Source organism: Balaenoptera physalus (genome assembly GCF_965194825.1).
Source record: "Balaenoptera physalus genome assembly, chromosome: 13".
NCBI classification, from domain to species: domain Eukaryota; kingdom Metazoa; phylum Chordata; class Mammalia; order Artiodactyla; family Balaenopteridae; genus Balaenoptera; species Balaenoptera physalus.
The window spans coordinates 68,012,650-68,027,114 of NC_138892.1; the positions used below are offsets into that span (position 1 = coordinate 68,012,650).

General features: G+C 34.8%; 1 protein-coding gene across 9 annotated transcripts in view; it reads left to right on the plus strand.

The window, feature by feature from the left end:
• The window catches only part of SCAF11 (SR-related CTD associated factor 11), a 69,957-nt gene that overhangs the window by 39,223 nt on the left and 16,269 nt on the right, over nucleotides 1-14,465 (plus strand). For all 9 annotated transcript variants that reach the window (XM_082422536.1, XM_082422540.1, XM_082422541.1 and 6 more), the window contains 2 exons: nucleotides 2,588-2,688; nucleotides 4,609-4,670. In XM_082422536.1, coding sequence (XP_082278662.1) covers nucleotides 2,588-2,688; nucleotides 4,609-4,670 — 163 coding nt within the window. The remainder of the gene's footprint in view (nucleotides 1-2,587; nucleotides 2,689-4,608; nucleotides 4,671-14,465) is intronic.

A 14,465-nucleotide genomic window follows, 5' to 3' on the forward strand; every position in this document is an offset into this window, starting at 1 on the left:
TGTAAGAAAGATTTCTTGAGGTTCTCATTAGTAAGTCAGGAATGGTATACAGTTAAAAATGAGAAAACTCAATATATACATATATGATGCCATTGATGGGAAAAACAAACTTCCCAAGTAGCACCAACACTTTGGTTGCTATCTTTGTGAATAGGAAGGGGCATGTAAGCAACATAAAACTATTTAAGCATTAGATGTTCTCAGTGTAGGTGTTTATAATTTGTTTTGATATATTTTTTCCAGATAAGTCTCAGTGACATAAGGTACAAATGAGATTGCAATTCAAATAAAATGACGTATGTAAAAGATACTGCATGTTGTAATTGTGTAACTCTGGACATCTATGCAAATTAGTGTATATCTTGGAGAAAAGATAAAACATTATATATGTGTATGATAGTATAATCAAAATTAAAGCAACACTTCTCTGAAAGACATGTTCTGTTTTTCCAGACTGTACGTTGCTAAAGATTCTTTAGTGTGAACTAGCTTCCAAAGATATTCTTCTGTAAAATTTTGTTCTGTTGCTTCATGTGAATTTTGTTGTGTTGCTTGGAATAAAATTTATGTTTTATTTAATAGGGTTTGAGTGTTACTTAAATTAAAAGTTTGGGGGAGTGTTAATCTAATTTTGTCAAACTTAAAAGGTATTTCTTATCATGTGTGATATTATCCATATATTCTTTTTTTTTGAATTTTTGAATTTTATTTTATTTTTTTATACAGCAGCTTCTTGTTAGTCATCCATTTTATACACATCAGTGTATACCTGTCAATCCCAGTCTCCCAATTCATCACACCACACCACACCCCACCTCCCAACCACCCCACCCCCACCGCTTTCCCCGCTTGGTGTCCATACGTTTGTTCTCTGCATCTGTGTCTCAGTTTCTGTGCTGCAAACCAGTACATCTGTACCATTTTTCTAGGTTCCACATGTATGCGTTAATACACAATATTTGTTTTTCTCTTTCTGACTTACTTCACTCTGTATGACAGTCTCTAGATGCATCCACGTCTCTACAAATGACCCAGTTTCGTTCCTTTTTATGGCTGAGTAATATTCCATTGTATATATGTACCACATCTTCTTTATCCATTTGTCTGTCGATGGGCATTTAGGTTGCTTCCATGACCTGGCTGTTGTAAATAGTGCTGCAGTGAACATTGGAGTGCATGTGTCTTTTTGAATTATGGTTTTCTCTGGGTATATGCCCAGTAGTGGGATTGCTGGGTCATATGGTAATTCTGTGTGTGTTATTATCCATATATTCTTAATATCTTCCTTTGCCCTTTTACTTCTTTTGAATCTTTATTATCCTTTTCCCTTTACAATTAAACTCGAATGGGTCATATATAGTTGCTTATATTTTCAACCACTTGTTGGACATCTCCATCTAGAATACCAAAGGAATCAAAATATTAACAGACCCCAAACTCATCTCATTCCCTGCCCCGTCCCCCAACCCCAGTTGTATGGTACCATAATCCCAGTCACCCAGATCAAAAACATCTGGGAGTTTTCCATTTTTTTCTCTTTGTCTTAGTTTTGCCTGTTCCTTCTGCACAATGTCTTAAATTTGTTCCCGCTTCATTACCTCTTTGTAGGCCCTCATGCTGTCATCTAGACCTGTTCTGCCAATAGAAATATACTACAAACCACGCTATAATATAAAATTTTTAGTAGCCACATTAGAAGACCAAAAGGAAACAGTTAAATTGAATTTTTGTATTTTATTTAATCCAACATATCTAGTGTATTATTTCAACATGTAATATTTTAGAAGAATTCTTATTGAAGGATTTTATCTTTTGTTGTTGTTTTCATTGAAATCCGGTGTATATTTTACACTTACAAGTACATCTCAATTTAAACCAGCCACATTTCACATGCTTAATAGTATGTGGCTAGTGACCATTGTCTCATACAGTATAGATCTACACTGTTATAAGAACTTGTTTCCAGTTTCCTGGCTTTTATAGTTTCTCCTTAACTGGTTCATTCTCCATATCACTGCCAAAGAAAACAAATTTGATCATCTCATTCACATGCTTTTAAAACTCTATCTTCTGATTCCCATAGAATTATTTTCTTATTCAGGGCCCTTTACAATCTGGTCCTAATACATTGTATCAGCTTCATATCCTGCTAATTTTTTCTTCCCCATCTGCATTGGCTTCTCACTGTTTCTTATAACTGTGTTCCCTCCATTTAGAATATTTTTTTCCTTATACAGATTCCTACTCATTCTTGAAGACCGACTCATAAATCATCTACTCATTAAAGTCTTCTCTGATATCCTCAAAGTCAGTTCTACATGTATACAAAGATCTGTGTTTATATTTGTTATGAGCACTTAATCTATTTCCATGCCCCTCTCTTACTGTTATGTTTCCCCAGAGCTTAGCACACATACTAAGTTTATAGTTTAGCATGCTTGAATTAATAAGCATATGTATTTGGGCTGCACGTTCATTCAGACAATTTTGTTTCTTTAATTTTTTGTCCTTTCAAGGGAAATCTGTGGGTTATCATTTGTAATGCCAGATTATCAGTCTGAATAGGTGATTTTGCTTTTTCTCACAGGTTCACATAAAAAGACAGTTGAGAGAAACAAATGACAAGAAAAATGAAAGCTCTTTTAAGAAACAGCTGTCCTGTCAGGAAAATTCTAAAAGCTGTATGAGGTTAGTGATGAACTTCAGAAGTGGAATCCAACTGTGTAGAACCAGAAGATAGCTAGTAAAAAAAAAAAAAGTACTTAAAAAAATGAGGTTTTTTGTATTTAATTTGAGGTGAGGTTTAAATGTATTTAATTACTTCTTTTAAAGTACACCCTTGATAAGTTAAGGAAGGACCAGCTGAAATCTGAGAATATAATTTATTTGACCTCTATCTTTGATGAATTAGTTTTTTTTAGTTTTTTCCTAATTTGTTTTAGATCGATATTTTTGTACAATAAAAGTTACAACAGTGTAAAATTTCTGTAAAATTTTCTGAATGCTTATGCATTTTTGTACATATCACAAACCAATATGGATAAGCATTGGTGCACAGCCCACATTTTGAGTAACTGCTCTAGTATTTATGGACAGAAAGTAACTAAAGATATAGTACAACATTTTTCATGAGACAGTTGTAATTGAAACTACTTATTATCTTTCTCATTTTGTTTCTCTGTGTTATAGCAGACACTTGCTACTACTATAACAAATGTTTATTGTTTAAAAAAATTTTTAAACATGTTTGGATTTGTTTCTTTAACTGCTATTGTTAAAACATAATTGCCTAGAAATACTTAGTATGCAGGTTTAACAGGTATTAACATATTTTTGAATTAAATTGAATTAGTAGTGTACTGGAAATTCATTTATTATTAATACTTAAAATAACTTGTTACAGTACATTTAAAATTGAAGCCCTTTTTGATCTGAAGTATATTTAGAGCTGTCCAGAAGTTGTCAAAGTCATAATTAAATCTATGATTCATTAGTACATTTCATCAGAATACTAATATCTTAAGAGAGTAAATATATTAGTTACCAAAACAGTTAACAATATTCCTTGAGATTTATTGAATCATGCCACTAATTTAGAACCCTGTAGCTCTTTAGAAGTTATAGACTTTTGGGAAGTTATAGACTTCTTTGGTAATCTGAAGAAAACTATAGACAACTACTATCCGAAAACAGACTTAGAGACAGAAGTTTTTAGATTTTAAGGGATTCTTGGAACACTCAGTTCAAGAGCCCACCCATAAAGCCAGTTAATAACTGCAGTAGAGCAAATTTTATTTATAGTTTCTTTTAATTATATCTGAGTCAGCTTTGAGTCTTCCATTTATGGTTATATAGTAAATAGCACATTTTCCCCAGGCATAGTGAAGAAATACCTTGTCCTAGCTTCATTATTGATTCACCTCCTATTCTTGGCTGTGACAATGTCATAGATAGACATTTTTTCAGAATTACCCAATTCTCTTGGCTCGTGCTGAGAGTGCAGTGCTCATCATTGTATGACCTGTGATAGGGTCATACAGTGGGTCTAACAGAGCTGAGGTAGTCCACATGCTTAACTTTTTTCTCAAGGACTTGCGGTAGAGGGATGGTATAGGGATGTAATGCAAAATAATAATGCAAAATAATAATTTGCTTTTGCTCCCCAAGTCATACCCTTAATGATTTCTTCCAAGGTGGAAAATCTGTCAGCTATTAGATTTTTACCGTACATTTTTTTGGGAGTCTTTCGGATGTTTTTAGAATTCCTCTCATTCAATCTTATGTTTATAAGGGATATGCCTCATTTCCTGCACTTAGAAAATATGCCATTCAGTGTTGCCTCTCCCTTCTAAAGCTGTAAAACTCCTCTTTCTGATACTTTCTCCCAGTTCCAGGGAAAGGGATTGCAAGAGTGTTTTGTTTCTTGTTAGTGAATCTCCATTGCAGTCATTGGAGTGGCAACTAAGTGGGGAGTCCAACTAATCATGCTTTCTTTGCTAAAATTTAAAACTCAGTGCATAATACTTTCAATTTGGTGGGCAGTGGATTGAAAATAAATGAGCAAAGTAACAGTTTTCTCTTATTTCATCTCTTTATTGGTGTTTACAGAAAAAAAGTCAAAAGAGAAGATCTATTAAGTGCAAAACTTTATGACTTGAAGATGATATACAGTAAGTGACTTTTTTACTTGTGTGTTCTACCTTTTTTTGTTTCTTACTTTAATGCTTGTGCCAAAGTTCTTGTAAGTAATATTTTGGCTTGGAAAATAGTCATGCACAGAACTCTACTGAACTCTGTACACTGTATTCAGTCCTACATAAATTGCTTTCATGGAGTCATTTATACTGTTTCCTGCCCTTTTTGTTTTCATGCTCAGCTGTAAGGAGGGAAGGGGAGAGTGAATGAGTGTGTGTGTGTGTGTGTGTGTGTGTGTGTGTGCATGTATGTTGGGAAGGAAAAGGAGAAAAGGATGTTTTCCAACTACTTGGTTAGCAACCTACATTGTGGTCCTACTCCACTCATTAGTGCAGAAGTCCTTATGGGAACTGAGATGAAATACCTTGTGGGCCAATAACTGTAAGCAGTAACAAGAGAAGCCTGTGACAGTGAGAAGTTAATTCATGGTTCCCAGAGGAAGTGGTGGTTTGGCTTTGAGCCACACTTTTAAAGTTTTTTTTGAAACTTTATTTGGAAGTAAAGCATTTCTTACATATTTATCTAAATGAGCAGTTAAATATGCCTGTCTCTTGTTGTTGTCTAGTGTATGGTTCTCTAATACAGGAAAGCTTTGCAGCAGGGCCTGATAAAAATGACACTATAGTGCTTTGTGACTCCTCTTTGGAGCTCAAGCGGTTTATTCTTGTTACAAAGAACAACTTACTATAGGCTAATTGTAAGCAGGGAGAAGTGAGCATTTATTTTCCAGGCCAGGTTATAATTAATTTCTATTTATAGATAGAAAGAATTAATGAATTCATTGTTCTTAAAACTAAATGATAATCAAGTTCATTTTTTATACGTTTGAATACCAGGTTTGGTTGTTGTTGTTATTGGCTTTTTTATTTGAATTAACATGATCTCAGGGTTATAGATAACCCCAGATTTACAGATTAATGAATGTCTGTCTTTGATAATTTACTATTAAAGTGGAATTTCACTAAAAGGACTTTATGGTTAGATAAGCATTTTTCTTTTGTTAAAGAACTTTAGGTATCAAAACTTCTTTGTTTTTTTGTGTCCTTGCTGTAGAATAGCATCCTTTTTAATGAATAGCCTTTGTTTGGTAATTCTAGGATCTGATATAAAATTTACTGCTAAGGAAGAGTAAATGATGTTATAGATTTTCTCTAGATAATCTGGCGTACTCTCCCTATGATAATCTTAGTTTTAAGACTACTGTAATTTCCTTTAAGTATGTATCTCCTGCCTGGACTTATTTTTAGAGAGAAAAACATAGGCAAATCTTAAATCTATAGTGCTTCAATATAGTGAAGGCCATTTATAAGAATCTTTGATTCATTTGGATTTGAGAATTTGTTTTACTATTCAGAATATGAAATACTAAACAAGTTTTCAGTGGATATCGTAAGCCAGTTGAATAGCTAATTTTTTTCCTTCCAATTTATGTATATAAATTATATAAATAAATATACATATATAAATTATGCATATAAATATATATAAATTATGTATATAAATTATGTGCATAACTTATGTATATTACATATATAAATTATGTATGACATATACAGCACTAAGTTTAAAGTGTACAGCATAATGATTTGACTTACATACATCATAAAATGATGACCATGGTAAGTTTAGTGAACATTCATCATCTCATATAGATACAACATTAAAGAAATAGAAAAAAATTTTTTTTTCCTTGTGATGAAAACTCTTAGGATTTACTCTCTTAACAACTTTAATGTATAACATACAGCAGTGTTAATTATATTTATCATGTTGTACATTATATCCCTAGTACTTATTTATCTTATAACTTGAAGTTTGTACCTTTTTACTTCCTTTATCCAGTTCCTCCTTCCCCCACCACCTGCCTCTGGTAACCACAAATCTGATCTTTTTTTCTATGATTTTGTTTGTATAAGTGATATCATACAGTATTTGTCTTTCTCTGTCTGACTTGTTTCACTTAGCATAATTCCCTGTAGGTCCTTGCATGTTGTTGCAAATGTCAGGGCTTTATTCTTTTTCATGGCGGAGTAATATTCCATTGTGTGGAATATGTGTGTGCGTGTGTGTGTATCTCACATCTTCTTTATCCATTCATCTATTGATGGGCACTTAGGTTGCTTCCATATCTTGGTTATTTTAAATAATGCTACAGTAAACATGGAGGTGCATATATCTTTTTGAATGACTGTTTTCATTTTCTTCGGATAAATACCCAGGGATGGAATTGGTGGATCATATGATGCCTCTAGCTTTAATCTTCTTTCTCAAGATTGTTTTGGCTATTCAGTGTCTTCTGTGTTTCCATACAAATTTTGGAATTATTTGTTCTGCTTCTGTGAAAAATGCCATTGGTATTTTGATAGAGATTGCATTGAATCTGTAGATTGCCTTGGGTAGTGTGGTCATTTTAACAATATTAATTCTTCCAGTCCATGAACATGATATATCTTTCCATCTGTGTTGTCTTCAGTTTCTTTCATCAGCGTCTTACAGGTTTCCAAGTACAGATCTTTTACCTCCTTAGTTAGATTTATTCCTAGGTATTTTATTCTTTTTGATGGGATTTTGAATGGGATTGTTTTCTTAATTTGTTTTTCTGATAGTTTGTTGTTAGGGTAGAGAAGTGCAACAGATTTCTGCATATTAATTTTATATCCTGCAACTTTACCAAATTCATTGATGAGTTCCAGTAGATTTTTGGTGGCGCCTTTAGGATTTTCTACATATAATATCATGTCATCTGCAAACAGTGACAGTTTTCCTTCTTTCTTTCCAATTTGGATGCCTTTTGTTTCTTTTTCTTGTCTGGTTGCTGTGGGTAGGACTTCCAAAATTACGTTGAATAATAGTAGCGAGAGTGGGCATCTTTGTCTTGTTCCTGATCTTAGAGGAAAATGCTTTCAGCATTTCACCACTGAGTGTGATGTTCGCTGTGGGTTTGTCATATATGGCCTTTATTATGTTGAGGTGTGGTCCCTCTATACCCACTTTATTGAGTTTTTATCATAAAGGGATGTTGAACTTTTTTTGAAAGCTTTTCTGCAGCTATTGAGATTATTATATGGTTTTTATTCTTCAATTTGTTAATGAGTATCACATTGATTGTTTTGTGGATATTGAACCATTCTTTCATCCCTGAGATAAATCCCACTTGATCATGGCATATATGATTGTTTTACTATACTGTTGAATTTGGTTTGCCATTATTTTGTTGAGTATTTTTGGGTGTATGTTCACCAGTGATATTGGCCTTTAATTATCTTTTTTTGTGATATCTTTGTCTGGTTTGGTATTAGGGTTGCTGGCCTTGGAAACGTTACTTCCTCTGCAGTTTTTTGGAATAGTTTGAGAGGGGTAGATGTTAACTCTTCTCTCAGTGTTTGGTAGAATTCACCTGAGAAGCCGTCTGGTCCTGGACTTTTGTTTGTTGGGAGTTTTAAAATTTTGAATAGGTAATTTTAAATTATAGTTCTTAAAAAACATATTTCCTGCCAGAAGGTTAACATTATCCAAGGCCTGTAACTTAATGCCATGTCTGCTTATGTTAAGATGCCTGAAGTCATTTGTTTGGTTTAGGATAGGCAGAATATTCCTTATACTTTATGAGTGGGTAGAACAAGAGTACTAATACCTATCATGTAATTATGAGCAGATGTCTTAACTGAACAAGTCTGGATTGAGTTGAAGGGTATTGGGTACTTACTGATTACCCATTTAGATTTTTTCCGTGATGTTGCTTTTTACTTGTGGAGTTTAATACATCTTACTTAGCCAGTTTTTATTCCAGCATTGAGATAGATTATGTACCTGATGAAATAGTTAGCTTACATTTAGTTATCGTATTTAATGAAGATTATTCAGGTGTAAATTCTAAATCCATACTCAGCACATACTCAGTATGAGAAGTTCATACTAGGAGAGCAAAAGGGAATTGAGATGAACTCATTCATTCAACAGACTCTGAAGCAGCTCTGGACTCTTAGGGTTGTAGTAATGCACAAAAGAGACAAAGTGCTTGCTAACAGTATCTTTTGTGGACAATAAAGAGATAAATGTATAATGTGACAGGTGTTATACGTGCTTCAGAGAAGAATAAAGTAGGGTAAAGGGACAAAGGATGATGATGACATTCTGGAGGTGATTATATAAGGCATCAGGGAAAGCCTCTTGGATTAGATTATATTTGAACAGCAATCTAGAATAAGGAAGGGATCAAGCCACAAATGTATCTAGAGTGTTGCAGGAGAGGGAGGAGCAAGTGCAAAAGCCTTGAGACAGGAGCAATCATGGTATGTTCAGAGAATAGCACGGAGGTCAGTATGACTAGAACAATTGAGTTACGTAGATGGAGGAGGAAGAGTTAAGCCATTGGCTGGGAGGTCATTTAGGGCCTCCTAAATGGCAGGCATTTTCAGGGATAGTATGGACTGACATATTATTAAAGGATCTCTGGCTGTTAAGGAGAGAATAGTTCATAGGAGGGCAAGGTCCTCATAGGAGGACTGAGAGACTAGTTTGGTGGCTTTATTCCAGGCCACAGATGGTGGTGGGTTGGGCCAGGAAGATATTAGTGGAAGTGGTGAGAAGTGGCTCAATTCTGTAAATGTTGTATTTCAGAGGTGAAATTAAAAGGATTTGCTGATGAATTGGATGTGAGGTAAAGAAGTCAAGGGTGAGACTAAAGTCCTGGCCTGAACAACTGTTAAAATGGAGATGCCAATTACTGAGATGGGGAAGGCTAATAGAATGTTTGGGATGGTATAATAAAGATTTCTCTTTTGGACATGTAAGATGCATACTCTACAACCAAGTAGAGATACGCTGAAAAAATATGGATGTTTGCATGTCATATGCAAAAGATTTTTTCATCTTTAGATTGTTTTAGTGGTAATTGGTTCATGTTGATATGTGAATTAGTGTTTGGCGCTTAAGTCAAATTGATGGTTTCTTCCAGTTATCATTTCTTTCCCCACTCTCGAGTTTGGGCAAAAATGTTAATAAAGACCATGATCAGAAATAATACTGGAAAGGAAGGTTGAGGCTGTCATAGAGAGTTGAGCAATAAAGCTAAAATTTCTGCATATTATCTTATAAGGAGTAATGTTATGGAAAAAGATACCATTAAAGGTTTTTTTTCACTGGATTACAATGTGGTGAAACCATTTTAGGAAAACTTGGTAAAAGTTATTCCAAAAAGATAGGAAGCTAAATACCTGTTAGAAAAATCCTAGAGCTGTCTCTTTTTTCTCAGGTTGTATTTCTTTTTGTCTTTATGACTCATTTAGTATACGCCTTACTTGATCAATTCTGAGAACCCTTTTTTTTTTCCCTCCATTCTAGCATCTCTGAAGTGGGATTCTATCTTATCATTTGTCCCGTATGATCACTGTTGACCAAGCAGCTGCATAGTTGTCACTGCCTTTGACTGTATGAACATACAAAGTGCTGTCATTAAATCTGGAGAATAGATAGCAGAAATTTGGGAGAAGATCCATAGATAATCCTGGAATTTTCTTAACCCCTAGACCTCTAACTGAGAGAGAATTGGGGGAAATTCATCAGACACATGCACCAACATTCCCAAGAAAGTCATAAGTTGGCTAATTCTATTAAATACATACTTAATTGCAAGGCCAATATAAGAGGCCAGCACCAATGATTTAGTTCTTGTATGGATTTCCTGAGGAATCACCACTGTTCTTTTTTTTTCTTCCAGTTTTATTGAGATAATAATTGATATATACAGCACTGTGTAAGTTTAAGATATACAGCATAATGTTTTGAGTTACATACATCATGAAATGATTATCACAGTAAGTTTAGTGAACATCATCTCATATAGATACATTAAAGAAATAGAAAAAAATTTGTTTCCTTGTAATGAGAACTCTTAGGATTTACTCTCTTAACAACTTTGATGTATAACATACAGTGGTGTTAATTATATTTATAATGTTGTATGTTACATCCCTAGTACTTATTTATCCTATAATTGGAAGTCTGCACCTTTTGACTACCTTCATCAATTCCCCCTCCTCTCACCCTTCATCTCTGGTAACGACAAGTCTGAGCTCTTTTTCTATGAGTTTGTTTGTTTGTTTTTGAAGTATAATTGACCTACAACACTGTGTTAGTTCCTGGTACACACATAATGATTTGATATTTCTATACATTTCAAAATGATCACCATGATAAATCCATTTACCATCTGTCACCATACAAAGATATTACATAATTTATTGACTGTATTCTCCACAAATCACCACTGTTCTTGATAGCATAGAGGATGATATCGTGTGAAAAATGGTCATCAAAAAACTTGAGTTGAAAAGTAATTAGAAAAAGTTGGATTTTGCATGTAAAGAAGTTTTATGAATGCCTTAACCAATTTATTATGCCTATATATTCACTTTTATTAGTCAATTAAAAACTGTACCTAGGTCTATATTAGTTTCCTAGGGCTGCTGTAAAAACTTCATTACAACTTGGTGGCTTAAAACAACAGAAACTTATTTCCTCACTCTTCTAGAGGTTAGAAGTCTGAAGTCAAGCTGTGGGCAGACCCATGCTCCCTCCATAGGGTCTAGGGAAGATTCTTTCCTTGCCTTTTCCCTAATTTCTGGTGGTTCCTGGCAATCCTTGGCATTCTTTGGCTTGTAGCTGCATCACTGGAATCTCTGCTTCTGTCTTCATATGGTCTCTACTATTGTGTCTCCCTCTGTATCATGGTTTGTCTCTGATAAGGACACACTCATTGGATTTAGTCCCTACTCTAATCCAGTATGATCTCATGTCAATCTTACTTTTAATTGCGTATGCCATGACCGTATTTCTAAATGTCATAATCTGAGGTTCCAAGTGGACATGAATTTTGGGGTAGGGGGTCTCGGGTGACACCTTCAGCCGACTACAAGGTCAAAAACAGCTCTTTCAGTAATTCCGAAATAAAATTTCTAAGGGATAAGAAATCACTGTGACCCAACTCTGATGCAGAGACTGTGTTCTCCAAATAACATTTCCTAATAAAAGAACCAGGCCTCCTTGAAATAAATGACTGTTTCCAGGTTTGAGATAGTAAATAAATAAGATGTGCCTAGAGTATTTTTTTCTTAACAGAAGGCAAGGAAACATTCAAAGCAGTGCTAGGATTGTAACAAAAAGTCTCAAGAGCTCTACCCACCACCAGAGCCTCCCATCAAGCCTCTTAGATAGCCTCAACCACCAGAGGGCAGACAGCAGAAGCAAGAAAAACTACAATCCTGCAGCCTGTGGACCAAAACCCACAGTTACAGAAAGATAGACAAGATGAAAAGGCAGAGGGCTATGTACCAGATGAAGGAACAAGAAGAAACCCCAGAAAAACACCTAAATGAAGTGGAGATAGGCAACCTTCCAGAAAAAGAATTCAGAATAATGATAGTGAAGATGATCTAGGACCTCGGAATAAGAATGGAGGCAAAGATTGAGAAGATGCAAGAAATGATTAACAAAGACCTAGAAGAATTAAAGAACAAACAAACAGAGATGACCAGTACAATAACTGAAATGAAAACTACACTAGAAGGAATCAATAGCAGAATAACTGAGGCAGAAGAACGGATAAGTGACCTGGAAGACAGAATGGTGGCATTCACTGCTGCGGAACACACTAAAGAAAAAAGAATGAAAAGAAATGAAGACAGCCTAAGAGACCTCTGGGACAACATTAAACGCAACAACATTCACATTATAGGGGTCCCAGAAGGAGAATAGAGAGAGAAAGGACCAGAGAAAATATTTGAAGAGATTATAGTCGAAAACTTCCCTAACATGGGAAAGGAAGTAGCCACCCAAGTCCAGGAAGCGCAGAGAGTCCCATACAGGATAAACCCAAGGAGAAACACGCCGAGACACATAGTAATCAAAGTGGCAAAAATTAAAGACAAAGAAAAATTATTGAAGCAGCAAGGGAAAAACGACAAATAACATACAAGGGAACTCCCATAAGGTTAACAGCTGATTTCTCAGCAGAAACTCTGCAAGCCAGAAGGGAGTGGCATGATATACTTAAAGTGATGAAAGGGAAGAACCTACAACCAAGATTACTCTACCCAGCAAGGATCTCATTTAGATTTGATGGAGAAATCAAAAGCTTTACAGACAAGCAAAAGCTAAGAGAATTCAGCACCACCAAACCAGCTCTACAACAAATGCTAAAGGAACTTCTCTAAGTGGGAAACACAAGAGAAGAAAAGGACCTACAAAAACAAACCCAAAACAATTAAGAAAATGGTCATAGGAACATACATATCGGTAATTACCTTAAACGTGAATGGATTAAATGCCCCAACCAAAAGACATAGACTGGCTGAATGGATACAAAAACAAGACCCATATATGTGCTGTCTACAAGAGACCCACTTTAGACCTAGAGACACATACAGACTGAAAGTGAGGGGATGGAAAAAGATATTCCATGCAAATGGAAATCAAAAGAAAGCTGGAGTAGCTATACTCATATCAGATAAAATAGACTTTAAAATAAAGAATGTTACAAGAGACAAGGAAGGACACTTCATAATGATCAAGGGATCAATCCAAGAAGATATAACAATTATAAATATATATGCACCCAACATAGGAGCACCTCAATACATAAGGCAACTGCTAAGAGCTATAAAAGAGGAAATCGACAGTAACACAATAATAGTGGGGGACTTTAACACCTCACTTACACCAATGGACAGATCATCCAAAATGAAAATAAATAAGGAAACAGAAGCTTTAAATGACACAATAGACCAGATAGATTTAATTGATATATATAGGACATTCCATCCAAAAACAGCAGATGACACTTTCTTCTCAAGTGCGCACGGAACATTCTGCAGGATAGATCACATCTTGGGTCACAAATCAAGCCTCAGTAAATTTAAGAAAATTGAAATCATATCAAGCATCTTTTCTGACCACAACGCTATGAGATTAGAAGTGAATTACAGGGAAAAAAACGTAAAAAACACAAACACATGGAGGCTGAACAATACGTTACTAAATAACCAAGAGATCACTGAAGAAATCAAAGAGGAAATCAAAAAATACCTAGAGACAAATGACAATGAAAACACGACGACCCAAAACCTATGGGATGCAGCAAAAGCAGTTCTAAGAGGGAAGTTTATAGCTATACAAGCCTACCTAAAGAAACAAGAAAAATCTCAAGTAAACAATCCAACCTTACAACTAAAGAAACTAGAGAAAGAAGAACAAACAAAACCCAAAGTTATTAAAAGGAAAGAAATCATAAAGATCAGAGCAGAAATAAATGAAATAGAAACAAAGAAAACAATAGCAAAGATCAATAAAACTAAAAGCTGGTTCTTTGAGAAGATAAACAAATTTGATAAGCCATTAGCCAGACTCATCAAGAAAAAGAGGGAGAGGACTCAAATCAATAAAATCAGAAATGAAAAAGAAGTTACAACAGACACCGCAGAAATACAAAGCATCCTAAGAGACTACTACAAGCAACTTTATGCCAATAAAATGGACAACTTGGAAGAAATGGACAAATTTTTAGAAAGGTATAACCTTCCAAGACTGAACCAGGAAGAAACAGAAAATATGAACAGACCAATCACAAGTAATGAAATTGAAACTGTGATTAAAAATCTTCCAACAAACAAAAGTCCAGGACCAGATGGCTTCACAGGTGAATTCTATCAAACATTTAGAGAAGAGCTAACACCTATCCTTCTCAAACTCTTCCAAAAAATTGCAGAGGAAGG